At 46.7% G+C, this 26,770-nt stretch overlaps 1 protein-coding gene across 7 annotated transcripts in view; it reads left to right on the top strand.

Moving 5' to 3' along the window:
- Cacna1c (calcium voltage-gated channel subunit alpha1 C) overlaps positions 1-26,770 on the top strand; it is a 562,276-nt gene that overhangs the window by 398,370 nt on the left and 137,136 nt on the right. For all 7 annotated transcript variants that reach the window (XM_026788226.1, XM_026788225.1, XM_013352952.2 and 4 more), the window contains exons 8-9: positions 1,343-1,446; positions 8,948-9,120. In XM_026788226.1, the coding sequence (XP_026644027.1) occupies positions 1,343-1,446; positions 8,948-9,120 (277 nt within the window). The remainder of the gene's footprint in view (positions 1-1,342; positions 1,447-8,947; positions 9,121-26,770) is intronic.

Raw genomic sequence — 26,770 nt, 5'->3', positions numbered from 1 at the left:
TTCCATATGCAATTGGTAGCATGAAAACAATGGTATGGGTGAGGGGCCCACAAGCTCCATCTTGTAGCCCACATCCAGTTAACCTGTAGTGCTTGGAAGAGCGGGCTGCCACCTCCAAAGCTCCAGGGAGATGGAGTGTGAGCACTTCTGAATGAGCACCTAATGGTGCTGGTACTGAAGGCCACCCTTCGAAAGCTGCTGATGGTAGTCAGTCGGGAATCTGGTACCTTAGAGTCTGGAGTTTATAAGCTGGGTTCACAAAAGACAACCTTGGGGCTCATTTTCAGTAAACCGGAAGTAACGCATGTTTAATGCTTGGAAAACATTGGAAGAAATAGATTTGAGGATCTGAGGCAGAATATATGTCCTTTTTGATAGACACACTGTGACTTGTATTCGCGCTCCCTTCTGCCAGAAGTTTAGGGGGCATCTGACAACCACCTCTAGGAGCTGGAGCGAGAGGGTGGAAGTTAGCGGACAGGGAAGTCTGAAGAGGTTTCTCACAGTGAACCCCCCACAGCCCAAAGGAGCCGGTTCTGTCTCCCATTGCCTCCGATTCCTGACGGCATTTGTGACTTGCCACGAAATGACTCCATCAGCCTATCAGTTGCAGCCTAGGTACCTCTTCCAACTCGGCTGTGGTGTCAGGGGCAAGGCCCCTTCTCCAACACTTAAGCCAGGGAGGGTACTGTTTGTGAAGCACCAAGGTCGCGCCCTCTAGGCTCCAGGAAAGACGATCACTTTCTTGTGTGATGTAAGCTTCAGTTTCCAGCCCGGTCAGTAAAGCTGGCCCTTTTCACAGCCATCTTTAGGGTACATCTTAAGATTTAATGGCCACAGAAGCCCAAATAAGCTAAGCCCATTCTAAAACGAAAAACAAATGTTTTGTGAGGTGACCCACGTTCAGGAAGAAAAAACACTGGGGAACAATTTCTTTTCCAGAAGATAAACAGTAGGAAAAGTCAAGCAAGATCCCCCTACCTCCGGGACCCTGCACAGGTCCTTACAGCTCAGGCAAGATTCCCCTCCAGACCCCGCACAGGTCCTTACAGTTCAGGCAAGATCCTCTCGCCATCCCCAGACCCTGCAGGTCCTTCTAGCTCAGGCAAGATCCTCCCACCCCCCCACCCCCTCCAAGACCCTGCAGGTCCTTATAGCTCAGGTCAAAGTTGTAGGGAAAGAATTTGAGCAGGGATGAAACCAAATATAATGGCAGATCCTGACCCTCTTACTGAAAGCCAGGGTCTGCCCTCTGCTTCCTGTGGGTCTGCTCACACTCCCTGCCTGTCTGTCTCGCCCTGTCCTTTGCTTGCTCTGTCCTAACTCTCCTTCATCTTTCCAGATGCAAGACGCTATGGGCTATGAGTTGCCCTGGGTGTATTTTGTCAGTCTGGTCATCTTTGGATCCTTTTTCGTTCTAAATCTGGTTCTCGGTGTTCTGAGCGGGTAAGCTGACCATTTCTGTGTCCTCTGTACAAGGCAGCCGAGCAAGGTCCCAGGTTCCACTGCGTTCAATGCAGAATCCTCAGAGACAGGACCCTAACAGGCCCAGGAAAACAGGAAAACAAAATTCTCCATGCAAGCACAAATTCTGACCATTGGCTGCACAGGTGGTTTGGCCTCTGAGTTGCACATTGAGGATCCCGGGTCCCACGCTGCTCAGATCAGCGCTGGGGAGCCGGTGGCTGGCACTTGGCCGTGCTCGGTTGCTGTGTGTGCCTGACTAACTATCATTCCATTCTTCCAGGTCAATGATGCCGTAGGAAGGGACTGGCCCTGGATCTATTTTGTTACACTAATCATCATAGGGTCATTTTTTGTACTTAACTTGGTTCTCGGTGTTCTTAGCGGGTAAGCAGGACCAAGGAAATGGTCTTGATTTTTCCATTCATTTTTATTCATTCTTTCTGCTATTCCTGGCACTCTTCTGTTTCTGGCTCTGATGAACCTGGGAGAAAGGGTCACTCAGGAGCCTTGAAGTGAAGGTCTCTGGCCTGACGGTGAAGAGGGTCAGATGCACAGAAGTTAACCCATTGGTATGGGTGGTGGGTCCTGGCGAAGAGACTCCCAGTCCCACCCCTATCCCAACATACACACCAACATCCCCAGCCCCAGTAGCTGCTCAGACAGTCAGCTGCTTCCCTTGTGTCCTGCTCACTCAAACGGAGGAGAAGCACAAACCCTTGAGAGGGAAGAACTTCACAGCAGGAATCTGTAAGAAGGTTCTCAAACACACACAACACTCACAGTGCCCTTGAAAATAAACACGGGCCTGATATCCTGAGCCAGTTATTATATGCAGGCAAACAATACAGACTTGAAATCACTTTTATTGAGTGAACAGGCCAGAGAAGGAAGTTTGGGTTTTGGCCCAGCATTGTCAAAAACAAGACCAGCCAAAACTCTGTGACTGTGTGTGTGTGTGTGTGTGTGTGTGTGTGTGTGTGTGTGTGCGTGTGTGTGTGTGTGATTACATATATATGCAAACAAATACTAATTCTCATTTCAAGGCCAAGCAGCCCATCACTAATCTTTACCTTTCTGAATGCAAAGGAAATGGAACTGTGTAAAGCCACAGGTTGTTATGAGGTTATAAATGAGGCATAATTTTTCTTGAAATTATGAATTTAGCTAGATGGCCACACATAAACCTACCTGTTTTCAGCCCTTGCTAAGATGCAATTAGAAGTGGAAAAAAATGGCTCATGACAGGGATATCAAGTGACCCCAAGCATGGCCACCTTCTCATCATGGAGACCTGGGGTGTTTCCTCAGCCACCTATTTTTCACTAGCTCATGTCAGCCATGCCAAGACCTGACACCTAAATGCTCCTGGTGACCCTCTGGCCCTCTAATAGGGGACCTTCCTACTGACTTTGTAGTAGGGGGAGGCAGCGGGCGATCTATTTCTACTCTGCTTGGACAGGCCAGCTGCTGTCATAGTCTTCTCGGGCACCTAGGGACTTCCTGTCTTTGCAGACTGGGCAGTGAGTGCTCTTTCTCCCACCATGGCCAGGGCATGGGGTTCATTCTAGAATGCAGTGAGGAACCTGTCCCTTCCTTACCCTCCCATGGCCCTGGATGGCATCGTGCCTTCTGCTGCGGGGAGACCACATAGGAGAGCAAGATGAGAGGTAGATGGAGTGGTATACAAGCTCCTAGTTAGCTGCCTGGAGGGGCAGGGAGGCTCGTTTTTCTCTTCCAACACAAGAAAATGGCCTGTTGTTTATACGTGAATCTCACAGACAGCATTGGGAAAAAAATCAAACTCATTATCCCCTTTGAAGACAGAAACTTGGCTAGTGTAGCTCTGTATTTGCTGGATGTATAATATCTGGCAACTTCGTCTTTTTAAACCTTCGTTTCCCATGTCAAAAAAAAATGAAGATAACATCAACTCTTAGGTGGTTATCACTGGAGAATGAACAGAGATGGCGCTGTAGAATACTTAGCACGAGGACTAGTTTGTGGTCAGTGGCGGTACTGAAACTGCAGTGGTTGCTTTGACTTCTATTTTAAAATGAGTATCACGAACCAAGAGATGCCACTTTTCTGGCGGTCAGCAGACCTGGGCCTGGAGTCTTCGTTTGGCCCCTATTTTCTTATGCCTGCATTGAATGAGCCTAGTTTTAGCATAGTTCAGAGCTCTACGCCAAAAAAAAAAAAAAAAATCATTTTCCTCCCTCAGATGTTAGGAACCAAATCTCAGCATGTAAAACTCCTCCAGGAATCCAGTATGGAGAATGAGGACTAGATTCCAAAGGCCCCTTCTTCAGCACACAGCCATTGCCACCCCATCCCCAAAGGAATGACTGACTAACCTGCTGGTGTCAAAGGAGCTGCTGGTGCTGCTGCTGCTGAAGGCCTGGTTGCTTTGAAATCACAACTTGGTCTCATTTAGGTCAAATGGGGTAGATGTGCAGAACCCACAATTCTGATGTTTACTTGTTTTCAGAACATTTGATTGACATGGGACAGGAATACAGAGGCTCTTTAACCTTTGTGTCTGTGATCCAGAGTTCAATTGGTCTGTTCTGGAACCTTCTGGTACCCGGCCATTCTCAAAGTTCCAGCATGCTTCTGGCAGCTCCAGAAGCATTCGTGGACTCTTTTCCCAGCCAGGCAGGTGTCTATAAGCTATCGGCTAACCCTTCTGGATTTTTGTCAAGAGCTAGATTCTCCAAATGTGTTGCCTCTAACTTGCACAGTGACAAACCTGGGAACAACCTCCTGTTGGTTGACCACACTGACGATGGTTTGAAGTTGGCATCTTGATTAATCCAGACAATAGTGTAATAATTAACAACAAATATGCAGAGGAACACCCGCTCATTCAACAATTAGACTTTAATTAAATCAACCTTCCAGAATATTCACAGTCTTAGAGCCCATGAACTGCACCATCCCAAGGACAGCACGAACGGTCTCCCCCACACTGTGCCAAGGTCTGTGCTCTGAACATCTCATATATTAAGTTACTGAGTAACCTTGACAACTCCTTGACCTGGATGCTCTTCCTGTTTCCATTTCACAAAAGAAATGAATGAGGTTTAGATAAGGAAGCCACATCCCTTCTAACAATGGGGAAAATTCGAGGACAAAGTGCTAGGCCAGATCGTTGTCGGTCCATAGTCTCTTCCTTTATCCTCCATGCTGCTCCTGCCCTCCCCAGCCACAGGAGGAAGTAGGGTGCTAAAGGCCAGACACTAAAAAGGTAAACAGGTGAAGGCGATCATAGCAAAAACAGTCTACAGGCTTCTGCACACAGCCAGGGGACAGAAAAGGCCCAAGCTGAAAAATGCTACCTGGCTGGCCCAGATTGGAAGCTCTGTAGAACTTGATGGGCTCTGAGAGCAGAGGCAATTGTGACCGAAGGGTTGAGGTGTGAACCCTCTATCCGTCATTAGTAATCCTCTTTCACAGCCCAGTGAAGTAACTCACCTCATAAACTGTGTCCTTTAGCCAGCAAGGAAAGGCTAAAGTGTGCCCTGTGTGTTCCACTCAGGATAGCATTCCAGATGGTTTTTATTATAAAGGTAGAAATTCCAAGATTTTGGTTACCTGAGGACTCTGCATCCTTTAGATGCAACCCTCACATATCCAGAAAGGCATCATTCTAACGAGGCCACATAGTGTGAAGAGAACATTCGTCTCTTGGACTCATTTCAGAAATCTCCCGGGTTATTTAGTGACCCTCATATCCGCCCTATGCAAAGCACAGGACTGGCGTCAGGACAGGTAATGACTGGATTAGAAACTCGTTCTCTTCCAGACGTTGCAGCCCCCAGCCTATTAGAACACAAACAACAGTGACAGTCAGGCTTTGGAAACTGCACTTGAAGCTGTGGGGAGGGGAGTGGAAGCCTGTTCTCTGAAATCTGGGCCTTCCGATGTGTCTGTACCAAGGATCTCTTACCTGGGTAACTGCCCCCATCCTTTTCCACATCAGGAGACAAGCTTGTCTCTTGCTTGAAAAAGCAGAGTCCCTGATGGGTGGGAGAGTTACAGCCTGAAAGTATTCCTGGAATATGATGCCACTGTCAAGACAGAAGGCCCAAAGCGAGAAGGAGGCCAGCAGTGCTGTGATAGGAGCAAGAGAGGTGGCCACACAAAATTAGGTTCTCGCTGTTCAGTGGTTATGTTCCCTCAGCTCATGGTGGACAATGTACTGGTGAATACTGGATCGCCAATGCAAAGTACAGAGCTAGATTCCTGCTAGTGAGTATCTGGCTATGTTTGGCCACCCGTTAAAACATAGCCCTACATGTGTTTCTGTCCACGACTTAGTAACCTATTCGTCAACATTAGACTCACAGCCATCGGCACTGGAACTCGTGCCTGAATGGGCTCATCTAACACACATTTTCTCTGTAAGACATGTCACAGCTTTCTTGCTCATCAGAGCTGTGCTTGGGGCCTTTTCAACATTAAAATCTCTGATAAACAGCACAAAAATACACAAACAGAGGCGATATGGCACTAAATAGACTGACCCTAAAGAAATTGGCTTACGTTATGACAACTGAATTAGGAAGAGCACCTTACCTTGTCTGACCTCAACACGAAGCATGTGACTTTTATTTTTTTTTTGCTATTACATGCACATCTGCTTACACATGACTGAACATGCCATGAACATTGATTAGGGAGTTGTGAACAAATCTTAGCAAACCCAAAAATAGTCAAGTTGCTGTTATCTATTCAGTATTGATTTTCAAAGGGCCTCGTGGCCCATGTCATTAGCCCCAACCACACACTGTTGTATGTTTTACCAGACCGAGCACCGACCACCTCTCCTCCTATGTTTTATCTTGGCCATTGCTAGTGACAGATACATTCCTGCCTTGTCACAAATCCCACAGTAGTAACTGATGGTCTTGCTGGCTCTGGCCCCTAAGCTGGGCACAGACTGTCAGGCTGGGGTTTCATGTCTTCATCAGCTCAGGCTCCAGAGCAGGCATATGGCCAGCATCCAGGAGAGGAAAGAGACCCAGAGGCTGCCACCCAGTGCATCAGTGTCACATGGCCAGCATCCCGGAGAGGAAAGAGACAGGGGCTGTCACCAGTGCATCACCACCACGTGCAGCCTGGAGTTCCATGCAGCCACAATCTGACTGCCCGGATTTTGATAGTGCCTGCCCATGGTACTCTTAAAGCCCCATGATGCCTTGCTGCTCGGGCCACATCTCTCTCCTTCCACCAGTGTGTCCTTCTTTTACAGGAGCAAAGCAGGCAAGTCTTGTGGAAACATGCAGCCACCCTGGTCCCCTTTGGTCCCTATGGCTGTTTTTTTTTAGGTTTCCCGTGGCTCCAGAGGTGGAGACTATGAGCTTCCACTCTGAGGGCAGATGCTGTGAAATAGGACCAAGACCACTTCCTAACTCCAGCTGAATGTGGCGCCTGTTCTTCCAAGGCTTTAAGAGGGATGATGGGCAACTTAAAACCAGAAATGGAACGCTCTGAAATTGTCCAGAACTAAAGGACTCCCTTAGTGATTTTACTCAAACCCACTTTAGGACAAATGGGCAAAGTAAAGCACATGGGCACAGCAGAAAGGTTTCAGGAGATGATCCTCTAGGTGCCAGGTTTTTAGTTTATTGTGTCTTTCCATGCGGAGGGGGTAGGCACTCTGAAACTGTTGTCTCTAGAGAGCGAGGCTAAGGTAAAGGAGGTTTCAACATATGTAAGGCAAGAAGGGGCTGGCATCTTTCCATGACCACCCCAAAAGCAAAAGCAGGGTGAGCCAAGCCAAGCCAGATCCTACCTTCACTGTGATCTGTCAATCCAGCGCCTCTTCCCTTGCATACAACTTTCTGGGAAGGAAGTAAAAGTGTCCACTGGTTGGCAGGAAGCCCAAGAGATAGCAAATTCAATCTGATTATAATTGGAGTCAATCAGATTTGAGAAGAAAATTCAATCCGAAGCAGAGCCTTGTGAAGGAGATAGTTAAGAAGATTCGTTAGGTCGAGAGCCCCCGATTCTCCTAATGAAAACCTTCCCAAGGCTCCTCCCCGGTCTCAACTCCATTTCACTGCAATGGCGAGAGTGCTAAAGCCCGAGCTCTGAAATACCAGGAATGGAATGTGAACACTAGGCAGGTGGCATGAGGTGACAGAGCCTCCCCTGTATGACACCGGGCTTCACTGAGCCTTTTGTCCCTTGAAGTTGTTGGTGACATGGTTACTTCCAAGGCGCCTTTCCTCTGTGGCACCGAGCTTTTACACGAAACTCTGTAGGCTGGGTCCCCTGCCGGTTGTCCTGAATCAGGCTCTTCCAGAGAAGAGAGGTGGGAACCATGGCCCAGGGCTGAGTCAAGACACCAGAGAAGTCACATGCACACCCCTTTGCCCACCCTGCCACCATTTGCAATAGGGCAAAACCCAAGCAAACCAAACTCTCCTGCCACCCACGGAAAGAAGGGGCTCATACCTGCCGTGGAGCTGGCTTGTTTGCCGTTGCCTCTGCTCCACGTGAATCCCGAGTTAGAGGAAAGAAGGGCTATGTCAGAGACAGCTGAGGAGAGAATGTTCTCTACGGTTCGTTCTTCCAGCAAGTCCCAGGCAAATTACAACATCTCATGATTATTGCTTTAAACTGCAACATTAACTTTGAAACCATCTTTGTTTTACATATTTTTTCTATCCTGGATAGATTGCTTTAACCTAGATGGCAGGCCGCAGGGTATTTTCTTGTGTTTGGAATCCTTATGGGTAGCCATGTGAGTTGAACTCCCTCCAGGCATGCTAAGAACAGTAGAGTGAACTATAGCCATGAAAATAGAGATTGAAGAAGTCAAACCCTCTGGTCCCCTAGACAATGGGGTACTGGTAAATCTTTACCACCCTTCTGTGGGGAAACACCCTGATCAATTACATACACTGGCCAGTTTTTATGGTGTAAATATTCCGAATTTAGCTGTTATCATACTATCAAGGAGACATCGCTGAAGCCAGAGTTGGGAAAAAAAAAAACACATTATTGCTCTGAGACCCAGTACAAGTAAGTGGGCTCTGTCATCACTGGGTCCTAATAATCTGTGTCATTTGAAGACGCGTTGTCATTTTTTTAAAGGTATGACCAATCCTGGGTGACACGTGTTTTCTAGTTATAGAGAGCGTTAGTGTGACCGTTTGGAAGGGACCTCCAGGCTTTGGAGAACAGCTGTTACTCAAGGGCACAACAATTGTGATCTAGAAAGTGAATGAACGTCCCTCATCCCCTTAGATTTTCCTGGCCTGTGTCAAGAGCATGCTCTCAGTGCTCCTCCTCTTGTGGGAGTGAAGACAGAAGTGGGTGCTGGAGATAGCTGTCGGTAGGAAGGGGGTGAATTGCACAGGGTTGGCCACACTGAGAATTAATACCTCCTTGTCTCTCCTTCTCTCCGTCTTTCCTCCCGGGTGGCCCTCTGTGCTGCCCTCTGTCCCCACTCCCCTCCCTCTCACACCAGAGAGTTTTCCAAAGAGAGGGAGAAAGCCAAAGCTCGGGGTGATTTCCAGAAGCTTCGAGAAAAGCAGCAGCTAGAAGAAGATCTGAAAGGCTACCTGGATTGGATCACCCAAGCAGAAGACATTGACCCTGAGAACGAGGATGAGGGCATGGATGAAGACAAGCCCCGAAACAGTGAGCAGCTATCTTCTCTTTGAGTGGGGTCTGGGAGTTGGGAAGGGCAGTGAGCCAGAAGAAGGTGTTTCACACCAACCTTTCTTTCTAGCCCATAGCTGATGTGCTTGGAGGACTAGTCTTCTCAGTGATTGCTGTCATTCGCTACTCATAGGCATTAGTCAGAAGGGAAATAACTGCTATTAATGTAGAAATCTCACATTCCATTTAGAAGCTTTGTGTAAGGAGTGTAAAACTTACCTCTCCTGTGGGCTCTGTCCCTTAAGGTGGGTGGGGCAGACATCCTTGTTCCTCAGGAACAGTTTCCGCTAGCCAGCTTCTTGGGAAGTTGTGTACCTGGACAGGATTCCCTCTGCACTGGCAGAGGCCTTCCAGGTTCCCCCCAGATTTCTCTAGAGGAACAGAGTGAGCATCCTCATTGGGTCGGTAAGTTATAGTCAAGGATCCGAGGAAGTGCTCCTGGGAAGGCTGGAGCAAACACGGAGGAATTCCACAGGATCCACTGAGAGTATAAACACCGAGCCAAATCTCTTCCACCGGGTTTTCTCATGGCAGATTGCTGGAGAAACTAGAGCAGGATAAAAATGGGAACAAGAGGTGACTGTAAATGTTTAAGATAACAAATCACGGGAAATCAGACTTAAATCTGATTAGCCCAGCCCTTTTCCAAGTGGGATCCCTGCATTAATGGTGGCAGCTGGAACTTAGAAATGCAAACTCTTGGGTTCCTTCCCAAACCCACTGACGAAGGAGCCATGGGATGAGTCAACCAAAGACTGTGGTGCCTGGTGAGTCTTAGAACCTTTGGGTTAGCTCTAACTATTGTACATTATAATAGATCTTTCTGTGGACCACCAGCTCCCAAATAATGACACAGAGATTTTTTTTATTAATTATGAATGCTTGGCTTAGACTAGTTCCCAATCAGCTCTTAAAACTTAATTTAACTTAAATTAACCATTTTATATTAATCTATGTTCTGCCATGTGGCTCATTGCCTCTCCTCAGTACCAATGTCCAACGTCCTCTGTGCCTGGCTGGCCAATCTCCTGCCTCAGATTCTTTCCCAGAGTTCATATCTCTGCCCAGAAGTTCCACCTATCATCTTCCTGCCTAGCTATTGGCCCTTCAACTCTTTGTTAAGCCAATCAGAAGGTGTCTTAGGCAGATAAGATAAAATAGAGACACATCTTTACACAGTGTACAAGAAGGTTATCCTAACAGTGCATGCTTCCTGTGACCTTGATCTTTGTGGATTTAATACCCTGTGTCTTCTCCTGTGCTCAGCATTTCTCTTACATTTTGTATTTGAATAGTTGTGTTTCTGTCCTTTCAAGCAGCATGATTTAGAGACAGATTTTCTTAAACATTGGGCATCTCGAGCCCAAAACCATGCAGGTGAGGGTAGCAAAACAGAATCTGCCTCTAAGCAGTAGAGGACTCAGAGGAGATTCTGCACGAGAGAAAAAGGTGGAGGAAGAAGACAGCCAGAGGTGCAAGCAGACTCTCACTCTCTCACTCCAAAGACTGATGTAATAAACCTATCAACTGCTCCCTTCCCAATAACCCTGCTCAAGGTACAAAGACAAAATTAAAACACAGAAACAACAAGGGACTGGTAACGACGTAATTTAATAACCCAAGGAAGCCTTCATGCTCCACTAAGTAGTTTTGCAGGCTGGAGGATGGGGCCTTTGATAGATGATTACAATGAGCAACGATGCCACTGAGGGTTTTTCTGGAAAAATACATGGCAGCCTCTGTTACATTGGTGATGGAACCATGGCAATTGATTAGTTTGTGGCACAGAGTGGAATAGTACAAAGTTCGTTGGCCTGTGAGTCACAGAGGAGCTTACAGAGGGGTTGACGCCTTGGCTCTCTCTCTCTGCCCTTGCTCAGGATTAATCAAGATACATGTTTTGTTAGGATGTGTCATGTAGAAATGGGTAATACTCACAACTTGCTTCACAGCCAGTTACCATACACAGAGACACATGGTTATGTTGCCTCCTGTTAAATTAAGAGCTTCTCCATCTTGCCCTTTATAGGAGTGAATTCCAAAGAGTGTTCCCAGCATGGAGCATACCTTGTTGTTGGAGCAGCTTACACTAACAGGCTTGTCCAGTAGGGGGTCACTGCTAAGGTTTCCTGAAGCTCAACTTTGATAGGTTAGACTTCAGTGTAGGCATATCAAAGAATTCCACAGTAGTCTGGAATGGAGTATAACAAAGGTTTATTTATTTGGTGATAAACTCACAGTAAAGGTAGCAATCCACAGTCCTCTGTGTATGCTGGAAACTAGGAACCGAATCCAGCAGAAAAGATGGGTGCGAGCTTCTCATCTGCACTTATAGTACCTGAGACCACACTCAAAATGGGCTGGTATTGGCTGAAGGGGTTGGCTATTGGCTGAAGGAGTTCCCACAACACTCCAGAGAAATACCTGCCCCCCATACTGCTTCATTATGGCTGGAGAAAGATCTGGAGTATGCTTCTTGTCCCAGGTCAGCCATGTCCTAGGAAAACCAGAGTGAGATTCTAGATCCTACATATATGAAAGATGGAGGGACTATTCCGGGGGTGGGGGTTGTCAGGGGAACAAAGATCCGAAGAAGCAAGAAATGGAAGGTACACTAGTTACATGTGATAAAGGGGATGTGGGACTCCAGAACAAAGCTGGAGCAATCATAGGATTCCAAATACATGTGGAGTAGATGTAATTTAATGATTGAATTCAAGGAAGACCTTGCAAAGAGTAGACCTTTAGTTCATTTGTGGATGAAGAAATGAACTGGATTCTATGTTTATAGACAGTTTGCTATTTATATGTAGTTTATATGAAGAAAGGGCAATTCTGTGGCTTGGAATTTGTAGTCTTCTCTTTAGGACTTCATGGTTTGCTCTTTGAAAGAAATATAAGGGGTTAAATGCTTGTGTTTTAATTGGCTTTTGAAATGTCTAAAAGATTACACTGTGGGATTTTTGCCAGTTCTTTTCAGTTCAGAAATAAAATTGTGTGTGTGTGTGTGTGTGTGTGTGTGTGTGTGTGTGTGAGAGAGAGAGAGAGAGAGAGAGAGAGAGAGAGAGAGAGAGAGAGAGAGGAGCAGGAGACTGTGAATGTATGTGTGCATGCACATGCACGAAAGACATGTGTATCCCTGTGCATGGATATATGCACATACCTTCACATGCATGTAAAGGACAGGGGTAATCTCAGGTATCATTCCTAAGGACCCATTCATCTTGTTTTCTTAGACAGGGTCTTTCACTGGGACCTGGGGCTGGTTGATTAGGTTGGCTAAAACCTATAGGGATCTGCCCATCTCTACTTCCTCATCCCTAGGGTTACAAGCTTCCTGGGTTTTTGCATGGATGCCAGGAATGGAACTCAGATCCTCATGCTTGGGCAGCAAGCCCTTTACCAACTGAGTTGCTACCCCAGCTCACAAAGTGCCACAGGCCAGCTCAGGGGAGTCACTCAGACCGTGGGAGAAGCAGGGTCCTGGTAACAGGAAGGCACAAGTTCAGCGAATGACAGACAGACACAACACACAAGACAGTGGTTGGAATCTCCTGCGATTTTACTGAATTCATGTTTTCATTATATAGTAATCAAACAAAGAACAAATCAGAAGGTCATGTATCATTGGTTGGCACAGTATGAAAGCTTCTTTTAGTCACACCAGCAATATTTAAGAAAAGTATATTATCAGGAACAGGTGTTAGACATAAAGCATCCTTAGAAGAGGAAATCTTGTCCTTGGGAACGTAAACCTCAGACAAGTGGTTTCATCTTATGAATAGAAAATTTCTGTCTCATTATTGCTATCATGGCCCTTCCTCTTCCTAACCCTTTATTTCATCTAGTGACTAAACATACCTAATCACTTCTCTGCACCTGTTGAAATATACTTTTTAGTACCTTCTTATGCAGCAGACATCATGGGGGTTGGGGTCTAGCAAGCCTATCCATAAAGTTCAAAGTATAATAACAGTCTTTGTCCATCAACATTAACCCATCTATTCCCTTGCTTATCATACATCCCATGTATGACAAAGGTTCTGCTGTAGTCTTATACATTTCCATACTGTGATTCCCTATCCCAGAGCTGTTCCTGAAGAGAATGATCCTTGTCTTGTAGATAAAAAGACTATCATCATTATGAAAGAGATTGTGCAAAGCTCATATCCCACATAGCCAGCTACTCGAGAATCCCGTCTATGTCTCAGCGGTGGCTAATACCGGCTGTCTGCCATTGACCTCCAGGAAGCCTAGTCCCATAGGACACGTAGCTCCCGTCCGGCATAATGACATATGTCATGTCACACAGACAACACTGGAGTTGGTGTGGCAACAAAGTAGAGCGATGTGTGACTACTTCATCACAGTTCTGGAGACTGTGCCCTGCCAGCATCCCTATCAGCACAGACCATGGGTCACTGGTGCCAGTCACTTGGAGGCAGTGTTCACTGCTTTGTGGGGACAGCTCAGTAACACATGATTGTGCAGTAGCTGAACAAGCCTAAGTGGACCTGTCAGTCAACTTTCCTAAGGGAAAAAAGTGCAGAGCGAGATTTTTTTTCACTTACAAGATGAGAGAAAATTATGTAAACTTTATGTAAACAGTTAATTCTCTATAAACACAGACTCCAGTTATTCTTACCATTCAGCCATCCAGGTGTAAATTAGATGTCTACTCTTGCAGGCACTGTTGTTGGCACTGGCGATAGAACCATGAGCAAAGCAGGTAAAACTCTCTGCCTTTGGAGAGGTTCTATTCTAATGGGTGAAGGATAGATTAAACTGTCAGAATGGTAAGTCTCGAGAGGTTGTGGTGTTAGATGGTCGTGGCACTCAGATTTGAAGGTAAAAAGGAAACACAGATATTTGGGAAGAGATCGTTCAGAGAATGGGAAGGGTGATGTTAACAGGAGCTTGGCGGCTACATTTGAGAGGAAAAGAAGCTCATGCAGTTGGATCTTGGCAGAAGTGGGGCAGAAAGTGGTGGAGAGGATGCCAAGGGAAGCTGGGAGAAGGTTGAGCCATTTGTTGACATGAGGACCTGGATTTGAGCTGGAAGTAAGCCAGAAGCCACTGGAGGTTTTGAGAAGAGCATGATGCGATCTGACATGCATCTAACAGGATCCCTGTGGCCACCATGTGTAGAGTGGAGCAGAGGCCACCAGGGTAGGGGCTAGCTGAGAGAACACTCCCTGGGAGATGATGGTGTCTTGTCTTGGCAGTAAGTTCAGAATTCAAGATGACATCATTTGCTGACAGATAAAATATGGGACATGAGAGAGAAAAGTCGATGACATTCCAAGTCAGTGTAAGAATGGGATTGTCCTTTACTGGCAGAAGGGAAACAGAGCCAAATGGGGCAAGAATATGAACAAAGGCAACTCAGACCTTTGGGTTTAAATGCCTGTCAAATGTGCAAAAGGAAATGTTAAGTAGGTGACTGACAATAAGTGAGTTCAAGATAAAGCGTTAGCACTGGGCTGTAATCTGGGAGGTCAGCCACATGGAGAAGGCACTGAGACACACTTGTCTGGGTGACACTGGGCTGTAATCTATGAAGTCAGCCTCATGGAGAAAGGACCAAGACACTCTTGTCTGGGTGACACTGGGCTGTAATCTGGGAGGTCAGCCACATGGAGAAGGCACCGAGACACACTTGTCAGGGTGACATTACTAGGAAAGAATAACTAGAGAGGAAGTAAAGCCAAGAACTAAAGCTGAGGTTTGGAAACAGGTTGACTATAAAAAAGAACCTGCCGAAAAGATTTGCAAAGTAAGACCAGAGAACTAAGAAACCACAGAAAAAGTGGCAGTGCTGCTGAAGACCAGCGGGATGAGGAGACACTGGCAGGAAACACTGACCAAAACCTGGGCCCACTCTTTCTCATTCCTCAGTCTCTTGAGTTCCAGTCTGCTTTAGGATGGCCTCAAGCATGACCTGGATTAGCTGCCAGAGATCTAAGGACTCAGGTCTTCATGATACCATACAGGAGGGAGGAAGAGGCTCAATCAGTCCAGTGTATCTGTGGCCCAAACAAGACCATAGCCAGATCCCAGTCTTTAGTCATGTCCCCATCATAGCCATGTCAGCACCAGGCCTTGCCACAGCAACTGCTCATAGACAGCCTTGACAAAGAAGGACACGGTAGATACTCAAGGGCCATCCCAAGACACAAGAAAGGGACATGTGTAGCTTCCATGTGAGGAAACAGTCTTGGTCTCCAAGTTCCTCTTCTATCTGGTAAAGACCAGGACAACAATGAGATCTCGCTGCCCCGTTGGCTGCCTCTAGCCTTCCTCTAGGCTCCAGTGAAGACCCCCTTCCAAGGTATCCACTGAAGACTATTGCTGATGCTTCCAGCTCATCGTCATTGGTGGAGAGGCCCTGCTCCAATCACATAGTCCATTTTCAGGTCCAGTGTCTATTCTGATGGAAGGCATGCCCAGCAGGTGAAACTATTTGCTGTGCACACCTGGAAACCCATGTTCCATCTCTGGAACCCATATAATGGTTTGGAAGGAGAAAAAACAGCTCCACAAAGTTGTCCTCTGACCTCTGACACCTACACACACCCCTATACAGACTAATGCAGTTTTTAAAAAGAGAGAAATGGGAATTTCTTCTCCTCAAGATAAAAAATAAATGCATCTGTTAAATGTTTACTCATATTGGAATTTCTCTCTCATATTACTAAGACAACTTAAGTATGGACCCAGCCTTCTGAAACTTACTGTAAGATACATGTTTATTTGGATGAGCAGATAAAGATGAACACACAGTAGAACCAAACATGGAGTTTCTACCCAGATAAGGAAGATTAAATATTTGTACCAGTGCTAGTTGGGAATGTGACTCTGTAGAGTCACTTTTGCAATCATCATTAACCAACAGAACCACATGCCTGCTGTGTGCCCCGCAGGACTCGGGATAATGCGATATTGAAATAGAGAAATTTGAGGGCCCAGGAGACTGCGGTTGCCATAAAGAGCTCCATGCAGTTTGCAAGCATAATCTGAATATCATTGATTTATATTAGATATGTGTCAAGGACATGAACATAATCATTTGGTCTTAAAACATTTTTTTAAAAAGATATAGTCAGCATTTCCCTGGGTCTGCCTTATGGCCAGGGTTCATCCCACGTCTCCTCCAGTGAGAGAAATCCATAAAGGATGTACTCAGATCTCAGGAGACTTCACTGTTTTCCTTGCTTCTCTTGACTGTGCAGTCTGAAGCCAGCATGCTCCAGAGACCACCCTGACCTCACACTGCTCCCAGGAGACAGATGCCATCAAAGTCAGATGCAGATCCTCTGGCACCAGAAATTCGGATGAGACCCTCACACACACACACACACACACACACACACACACACACACACACACACACCAAGCCCTGAAAAATAGCCTTCAGAATTGGGTAATGAAGTGGGAGCCACAGATGGGAAACCACTTGCTGGACAAATTATTAGAGAAGTCAAATTTCTTACTGAGTCCCAGACGCCCACAGTGCATGGGTGGGCTCTGATGAGGTCATTGGGGTAGACCAAACCCAGAGAATTTGTCCAGACTGTAGTGATAGGAACGGCAGACTATGTTTCGCCACCTGGCTAGCTTTACACCCGAAATAATTACACGGAAACTGTATTCTTTTAAACACTGCTTGGCCCATTAGTTCCAGCCTCTTATTGGCTATCTCTTACATATTGATCTAACCCATTTCTAATAATCTGTGTAGCCCACGAGGTGGCTTACCAGGGAAGATCTTAACCTGTGTCTGTCTGGAGTGGGAGAATCATGGCCACTCACTGACTCGGCTTCTTTCTCCCAGCATCCTGTTCTGTTTACTCCACCCACCTAAGGGTTGGCCTATCAAATGGGCCAAGGCAGTTTCTTTATTAAATGAAAGTAACTCCTCCATCACCAGACGCCCTATAGGGGAAAAATGTAAAGCTAAGTATCAGCCATCGACTCCATCACAAATAAACAAGCATCTACTGCGGTTGAGAGTCGTTCTCAGTCATCCCTCAGACTGACAGAAACTACTCCCATCGAAGATCTTCAGGTCTTTCTGGTGAGATGGGTAATGAACAGATGGGATTTTTGAGGGGTTCAGGGTAAATTTAGATGGTAGTTCATTAAGTCCAGGCTGACTTTGAACTCCTGATGCCTCTGCCTCTACCTCCCAAGTACTGAGACTACAGGCATGTGCCACCATGCCCAACTTGGATAACCTTTGATAACCTATCATTTCCAGAAACATATGTGTGAATTCTGATAAGTTTCTTTGTTTGGGGTTATTTTACACATGCACACACTCACACACACACACACACACACACACACACACAAATGTTAAGACTTTTTAAAGTCTCTGAACATAGGACTTCTGGCTGGCCCTTAAATCTTTCACTAAAGATAAGTCATCAAGGGTATGACAATAGCCACTGTAATCATGAGCTCAGTGATGCACTCATAAATACTGGGCCAGTCATGAATAGGGAAGGGCTCTTGGGGCTCTGTCCCTTCCCTGATGAAAGATTAGCTGCTGATGGGTTCTGGAGGGTGGTATTGTATTCAGATGTGCACCCAATGGTGAGCCCACCAGGATCCATTGGATTGTGCCATACCCATGGTCACTCAGAGGAGTACTCTAGTTGGACTCAGTAGATCACAAAACAAAAAGACATGGACATGAGAAAGGAACTGTGGGGAATGAAGGCTGGTGGGAGCAGGAGGGAGCAGCGAGAAGTTGGGGAGTGAGAGTATTTAGAATGTATTACATACAATTGTCAAATAAATTTAATAAATAATAATAGAGGAAAAATAGTCCTTGAGACTGAATTTAACTAACATGCCCCAGGCCTCACTCTGAGGACTCCCATGTTCAGAAATCCAGCACCTTATGTGGGAGAGCAGAAAGTTACTTCAACCACCTAGGTTTGCTCTGACCTGACCTGCTTCCATGCTTGTCTGGCTGGCACTCGGGGGAAAGCTTTGGATTGCCCTCCTCTGTCCCAAGGTACACATTAGCAGGTCCATCCATTGCATGAGCACGTCACATGACTCATGAAATGTGACCGTGGTGTCCAGCTATCATGTTAACAAAGTCCTCCAGATCTCTCTCACACATGTGCACAGATGCACACATACACACACACGCGTGCACGCTCACGCCAAGCACCGGATGGAGGGAAATCAAGAGCCCATTTCTTGTTGGAGAGTTCATTAGCATCTCCCTGTATTTATTAGTTTCACTGAGGCCAGCTGGGTCCTGCTAGAGTAGAAGCTTCCCAGCAGAGGCAGAGGGTGGACAGGTGCTAGGCATGAAATTGAGTCCGTGGCAGAGGGTCCCTGTGGACAGGTAGGTATCCAGCTTACTCTGCCCCTCTGCATGGATACGGAAGTTAAGGGTCAGCTGCTAATCATGAGGCAGAGTGCCCGTATTCCCCCAGGAAGATCCCAAGCTTTCTTGAAAACTGTAGCCCTTCATGTAGAGCCTATGGAGGGTGTGACGTCATTTCTATCTATCTAGGATATACACAGTCCCTTCTCTTGTTCTGTGAATTTAAGTCCTTTCCCGTGACTAGAGGAGTTGAGAATTTATTAATGCAAGAAAAACCCGGGAAGGCGCTCTCTGGGCCACCCCTCCCTATTGACTGTTGGTAGTTGATGGGTGCAAATCATCCTTTCTCTAGTGTGCAGCCATTGCTATGTTTCCCATGTTTTAGTGGATGGCCCTACACCTGGACACATAGGGGCCGCACTAACTGGACTTAATGAGTTACCCAAAAATTAGACATGAAATTTGGAGAGGAACATGTTGGTGGGATTTAGAAGGGAGAAAATGGTGGCTAGATATGTTTCATTGTATGCAAGTGCTAAAAAGTTCAAGGGTAAAAATATGTATGTATGTATGCATGTATGTATGTATGTATACACACACACACACACACACACACACACACACACATATATATATATATATATATATAATTATATTTTCTAATGGGATTATTGGAGTTTGGGGTCCCAACACTGTGTTGGAATAAAACTAGTAAGTGGCTGAGAAAATTGGAAGCTTGTCCCTTCAGGCCCCACTCAGTAACTAATCTGTAGCTTGCCTCTCCACACTCATTTGCTGGTACATAGAGGGGGAAGATCAACCATGAAAAACACGCCTTCTAGCTCTGGTGAGCTGTTGCCACGGCACTTGGGTGATCTATGTTAGCTTTAACCATAGGTGTCTTGGTCAGACCTGGAGTGCTCATTCTAGTCTATCAGAGCGCTAAGGCATTCAGGAGTCTAGAACCCTGCCATCCCTGGACTTCTGGAATGACATGGGAACCCTGCACAGCAGTCTGTGCCCCCAAAGCCACCTTAAAACCCAACACACATCTCAATTTCTCTGCATGGGAAACCTAAGCTACCTGGACCAAGGTTAACTTTAAGCCTTCCTCCCCTCTCGATGCCCCTCCTCTGCAGGACTGCATCCCCCCCCCTTCTCGCCCCCCGCAAGTCCAGCATGCTTGCCAACCTGCTGCACAGTGCTTCCTAATGTACTTGTGTCTGCTTGCTTGTTTATCCTATGCTGTGCTGAGCCGTCCATTCTTAGAAGCAGCACCTCTGTCGGCTCAGCACTAGCAGAGCCTGGGACAGTATGGATGGACAGTAAATATTGGTTGGAAGTGGGGAGAAAAAGAGGAAGAGCAGGGACTTGGGCCAGTCTTGTCACCCTGTCAGATCTGAAACCAGAGTAGGCTGCATTTGATTCAGCTAAGGATATATAATGAATCAGATCTGTAAATTAATTTTCCATCTTCCATTTTGTTTATCTGCCAGCCTTTCTTTTACACTTCTCTAAAGGCAAGGCTGTTCCACAATGTTTCTCTCTTTGCACGTTTGCCTTTTTTTCCCTTTCTTCTTCAAATATATGATGGTTGAGCTCTGGAAATATCTCTCGCCTTTCATCCTGTCTCAGGAATGCCAGCTAGCCAGCCAAGAATAGCTGTCAGCAAATGGTTAAGAGGCAAGTGAGGCTAGATGCCCCATGCTTCCTCGGGTCCAGAACACTGAAGGCATTTTAGGCTTGTAAGGCTGGTCTCACTTCGAAGGGTCCTGAGGTTTGATTCCATCCACTGTGTGATCTTCAGCACACTGCTCATCCACCCAATGCTGGCAAAGAACAGTGATTTATGGAGTGGGTGTTATCGCCAGCTGAGACCCAGTAAGATCTCAGCTATAACTCCTGGATGGAGTGGAAAGGGACCATTTTGGTAATAAATAGAGAACAGCATCTAATTTGTACATTCCTCTTTCCGTAGCTAGGCCTAATCTGATCAGTGAGACTGAAGGGAATTGTTGATAACCAAAAATTATTTTCCATGTCTTAATCTGGCCAGGAAACTTTACTCCTAATGGAAATGGCATATTGCTCTGGCAATAGTTGGGAATGACATTTGTCATTAGACTAACCCAATTGTTGCATACTGAAAAATACGCTTAGACTATAATCTACTTAAAACCAAACTGGAGCTGAAGCCCGGCATCGCCGTGCTCCTGATCTCATTGCTTCATAGAATCTAAATCTCTTTCTAGTTAAAACACAGAAATCCGTGGTAGTAGTCTTCCAGGATGTCAGCTTGACCTCACTGATGAGCTGGCAAAGCCAGATGGCCCACCGCAGAGCCCAGATGGTGGTCACAGATAACTTTCCTGACATGCTAGAGATCAGGCTAAAAGAGCAGAACACTGTCTCTGGTACAGCCTTGGTTCAGCGTAAGGTTATAAAAAATCGTAATAATCTAAGCCCGGTGTGGTGGCTCCACCTGGGAGGCTGAGACAGGAGGATTAAGAGTTTGAAGCTGTAGACAGGCCTTGTCTCTAAAGAAGAAAAAAAACCAAGAGACACAGAAGGGAGTTTTAAAAGCTCTCTTTTCCCTGTTGGACTTAAATCTTGATGTTAACCGAAGTTCGAGACTTTTCAGTCTTTTTGCAAGGCCTTAAGCATTTCCAGGATGAGGCCATTCTATGGGTAAGTTTCTCTTAGCACCCAACTAGGCGTCTTAACTATTTCATGCTAAGAAGACAGCAGGAATGGATACCAGCCCCAAAAGGACCAGGCAGCTGCGGTCATTCCTAGGGGCTGACCCTGAGACAGCTATTATCGCCACTAAGCGCTTAGAGTCCTGCTGCCCTTTGAGACATAAGGTGACTTTGAGGTTCCTTGTGTCAGCCTACACTTCATTTCCGCCTGCCCAGTATTCTCCACACACATACTATATTGTTTTTTAGTATTATGACTGGCAGCCATTATTAATTAAACTCCTCATCTTAGTTATAGTGTCTTTAATCCTCGTCAAACCTTCCCAGAGCAGTGGGATTATCTCTCCATTTTCAGAAGAAAAGGTCAGGTTAAGATCATCTATCTGCTCGAATGGATGTCTGCATAGCAGGAGGCACACACTCGCCTCTCCCCAAGGTCTGTATCCTTGGACCCTAAAACCCATTCTCTGCTTCTCATCTAGGTGAGACAGAGCAAGGAGAGCAAGTCAGGAGCCCTGGTTCCTGGTCTTGGCTTTAATCTGAGTTAGCTCAATGTCCTCAGACAACCCCTCTTTCCTTTCCCTCCCCTCCCTGAGCCTCAGTTTCCTGCTCTGTAAAATAATATATAGATCCACTCAAATTTTCTCTACATCTTTGGGCTTTCGAGTCCTCTCGGTGACCACTCTGGCACTGCCGGTCTCTTTGAGTTCCCTGTTGCAGAATGGATGTGTGCGTGGCCCAGAGAGGAGACAGTGCTAACTTGTAGAGGTTCACTGTCCCGATTCTGACCCAGGAAAGTGCTGCTACTAAAGAACCCAGGGCACTTGTCAGCACCCTCAGCTGTTGCCTGCAGTTATATAACACCCCCATGCTGGTCTGGGGTGCTGTGGGGGTGGCACTGTTGACGGCACTGTTAATTACCTTTGAATGGCTAGTTACCCTGATTGCTCCGCTTTCTCTCTGCCTTCTCATCTGTCTCATGTGTCCACTAGTGGTTACACTTTTGAAAGTTTCTCCTGCCTTCCCCAGCAGTCAGTTCCCCCAGGGGGCCCTGGAAGCTGTCACAGTACCACATGTCAGTGAGGCTCCTGAGGTTGCTGCTGCTGCTGCTGCTGCTGCTTTTTCCTGCTATGGCTAGAGAGAGCTAGGCCAGCCCTCCTGCTCCGCTTCCCGCCTTTGTCCAGTGGGTCTCTCTATGCCTGACTGCTCGTGTCTTTGCTCCCTTTCAGCCAGGTATCCTTACAGTTATCAGCCCACAATACAAGGGGCCACAGCAACAGAGCTGACTGAATTTGCCCGAGGAGCCCTGGTGCTGTTACACAGCTCATGAACGTCGGCATGCCCCTCAGTCCACAAGACAGACCTTCCCTTCCCCGAAGAGCCTTTCTTAGCCCCACCCGCCGTGACTAGGACTCTGGACTGTGGGGACTTTGCCAGAAGAATTTTGGATTCAGAAGCAGACCTCTAGCTCCAAAGCTCATGAGGTGCTCACATGGAGGCTATGACAGGGTCATCAATTAAGGGACTTCTTCGATGACCTGGGCACCTCCAGCAGCCTTGCCCTTTTCATGATTAGAATAAACAGTTCATCTGGTACACGCAGTGGCTAAGAGGATGCTTGGCGCCAGATCTACCTGGCTTCAAAGTCCTGGGTCCTAGTTAGCTGATTGCTTTGAACAAGTGATTAAATTCCAAGCCTCAGTTTCCTCATCTGTAAGATGGGCTCATGTAATATCTCATACATGGGTGCTGTCAGTTCATATGTGTGAAACCTGAAAGAGAGGCTAGCTTATAGCAAATGCTGAAAAGCTGGGCTGTTCGTATTAAGACAGAGTATTACACTGTATGTATAGCTGGGGGACAAAGCCTAAGACAGACCTGGACCACACTTAGAAAGAGACCAGGGACGCGCGTCTTTTTTCTTTTCTTTGATACCATGCCAGATAAGGCGACATATTCTTCTAAGCCTCGGTAACTAGAAAAACACCCCCTGTAACCTCAGAAGAACTTTATGCTTAAAATAACTGGGTTCACAGAGGAGCCCTACAAAAGAGCCTTCCTACCCGTGTGCGGAGGATCCGTGCCGCATCCCTTTGGGCTGCAGAGGGCCTGTCCCTGGCCCTGTCACTCCTAACGGAGGTAGGCATTGTGGGAAAGGAAAGGAGAGATGTGCACCCACATTCAGCAGCCTGTCCGGTTGTGTTCGAGCTCCCTCCCTGCCTCCTCCTGCTCTCTTCACCCTCCTACAGTCGCAGTGACATGGTGCTGGAAAGGGATTTTCTGCTTGGAGTGCTGGATGCTTCTAACCTGCTGGAATCACAACAGCCCCAGCATCCTTCTTAGAGGTAGAGCTAAGGGCAGCCATTGATACCTCCTCCCAGTTCGCAGCAGTAGTAATAATTAGGATGATGGCACACCACACCTGCATTGCTCCTTTTTAATAAGTAAGGCCTCTGTTTTCATATTTGATCTGGTTTTATATTTTCCTTGTTGGCTTAGAATCAGCCCTAGGCTTAATTTGCTGATGTGGGGGAAGCTAAGCTGGCCGGGGCTGACAGGAAGTGATTGAGAAGGTTCTGGAAGTGGTGGTACCTTTTCATGTGACCTTCCTTCTCAGACAGACCGGCTGTCACTGGTACCCCGTTGTTTCTCTGCTCTCTCTCTCGCTGCCTCCACCCTCTTTCTCCATAACTGTGAGTTCGTCCTATAAGAAAGTCTTTCACCAACCATGTAGATGAACTCAGCCACATTGGAGGTGGAGTGCACAGGACTTCAACTGGGAAATACATCAGTGTACTCTGGAGCTGTTTAGTATCCAAGGCCAGGAGTACCTTGATGTGTCCTAGACCAATGGCACTGGGGGTGGCAGATCCTGGATTTCACAAACCCGCACAGTGAGAGATCTCTGGCCGTGGGTTTGATCTGTTAATCATAGAAAAATGATGAACGCAAGTATCTATTCTGCAAGAGAGAAGACCATCACATGGGCTATGCCGCTGCTCCTCCCGAGAGTGACCAGAGCAGCATCTACAGCTAGGATATCAACCTCCTTCCCGGCTGGGCTGTGTCCCCCTGCACCACAGTGAGCCACCAGTTATCTTTCACCCTTCATGGTGTGGACTTAAGCAAACTGGCCAGGCATGGCCTGATGTGGCGATAAGCCCTGGACTCGTTGCCATCCATTGTCTGCCATGTACCAGCTTCCCCCTCAGGTACCTATCTTCCTTTGAATCATCACTGGGAATGCATGTCCTTGCATGACACCCTGGGTGCTCTTCTGTCAGGTCCTCACAGAGAATGCTTTAGACGGGTGGTTTAAGGAGATCTTGATGAAGATGGAGTCAGGGTTCCAGAAAGATGGGCAGGGGATTCAGGAAGTCAGAACAGCACCCTAAACTAGCAGTCGGGGAGCTTTTGCTGTGGGCCTGCCTGTAGGTACAAAGGAGAGAGCAGCCGTGTGAAGAGAGCCACAGCCTTTGGCATCAAGTTGCAGCCACTATGCCCAGTGCCCAGAAGTAGCAGAGTGAGGACCTGAGCCCCATCTCCTCTGACCCAGCCACAGACTCTTGCTAGTGGCCAGCCTCAGAAACAGGACCTTTGATATGGTTTACACAGGTCAACCTCTTGGGGTTCGGAGCACAGGTCGGGCAGCACATAGGAGTATCCTGACAGCTATGGTGGTACAAAGCATGACTGCTACTCTTGCAGAGAATCAGACTATGAGTTTAGAGAATTCCAAGACGAAGTTCCTAGCCTTGAGAAAGTTTGGGTTTACTTGAGAAATAATAAACTTTAAGAAAAACAGTTTAAAACTAGTTGATACTACTAGCGAGTGTTTATGTCAGTGACTATTTTACAGAGTTCTTTTTACAAATATTATTCCACTTACCCCATACAGAAAGCTCTTTGAGTAAATAATATCACGATCTCTCTGTGGAGGAGGAAATGGGAGTCCAGAAAAGCTAAGTGGCTTACCTGACGTCCTGTCAGCTTTTGGGTAGGACAAAAGCTGGTATCGAGATTTTATTTACTAAGTGACTCAAGTGCTCTAGATGAGGAGGACGGCCCAGGAGCAGTGGATGGTTCTAGAAGCCAGCAGAGGCTAAACCTGAGCCTCCAAGAATGAATGAGTGGCTACGGGATTGGCAGGCACTGCCTGGGATGGTTCAACCGGTAAGAGTCCCTGACTCTGCAGGCCCTGAGGTGTCTCCCATAGGTCTCTAGCTCTGCTCTCTAGAGAGAGATGACCAGTCCACAACATCAGAAGAGTCCCCTGCTGGGACCCAGCAAAACTTTATTCATGGAAATAAGTGGCCGTCTAGACTTGGCTTTAGAGCAGTAGTTTGCCTGCCTACAGGATATGAGGTGGAGGGACCAGACCCTCCCCGGAGGAGGGATGGATGCTATCTGATGCCATTTAGACAGTGGCTGAGGGACAGCGATGAGGCAGCTCAGCTTGCCTGGAGAATTCTTCAGGATGGGTGGAAACAGGTACCGTCACAGCCTAGGCTGCCTAATAACATACTACAGACCCAAGTGACAGAAATGGATTCTTTTTCTGATTCTGGAGGCTGGAATCTCAGATTAAGGTATAGGTCAGGCTGGCTCCGCAGAGGCTACGAGGCTGTATACACTCCTGGGTGTATACGCACTGTCTTCACCCTGTATCTTTCTCTGATCTCTCCTCTGTCTCTGTTCAGGTGTCTTTTTATTGGGGCACAAGTCATGTTAGATTGTGGACTCATTTAATTATACATATTTAAGGACCCTGTCTCCTGAAACATCCATTCTAGTCAAGAGTGTTTAAGATACCAGCATGTAGATTTCAAGGGGGCGTAATTCAACCCACAGCAGATGAGATGCCCAAGTTAAAGGGGGTGGAGCCTGTAACGCTAGGCACTAGAAATTTTTTTGTTTGTTAGCCATACTGTCATTAGTACTTTAAGAAAACAAATGCTAGCTATACCATTTCTTCATATAAAAATGTAATAAAATGGTCATCTGGCCGAGTAAATGGCAAGGCTTCATATAGGAGTGGATGGGCCCTGCCATTGGGCTGGATGCCAGGAGTCACCCCGGAACTCCTACCAGCATTCGTCCTCATGGGGAAACACCTTCAGCCACTGCCAGTAATGCCTATGTTGGTGTGGTAACTCCCTCTCAACGGGGAAGGACAGGGTTCAAAAGTAGCAGGTGAGTTCTCTTGAGTTCACATAATGGCCTAACAGCTACATTGTAAAAATGACAATATTTTTCTTTGCAAGTCTCAGGAGAAGCTGACCATCCCCACTGATGTCATATGAAGACCCCAGAGACCCCACACACACACCTGGGACAAAGTCAGGGCTGTTTGGGGACTCAAAAGTTTCAGAACTCAGCATATTTCATCTTTCTCCCCAGGAAAAGATGCCTCTTAGGTGCCTCTTCAGTAGTAAGAATACGTAGGAAATCTGAGACCGGGCCAGCCTAGGTGTGTTCTATGTGACTGTTTCTCCCTGTATCTCTTCCAGAAGAAAGAAAGGAAGAACTCCCATCTTTCCATTTTCCTTGCTGAGTGACCACACTAATATTTTCCTTTACC

The sequence above is a fragment of the Microtus ochrogaster genome, unplaced genomic scaffold (genome assembly GCF_000317375.1).
Source record: "Microtus ochrogaster isolate Prairie Vole_2 unplaced genomic scaffold, MicOch1.0 UNK1, whole genome shotgun sequence".
In the NCBI taxonomy this organism is placed as follows: Eukaryota; Metazoa; Chordata; class Mammalia; order Rodentia; family Cricetidae; genus Microtus; species Microtus ochrogaster.
The sequence above is the reverse complement of the archived record's forward strand: the minus strand, read 5'-3'. Positions and strand labels throughout refer to the sequence as shown.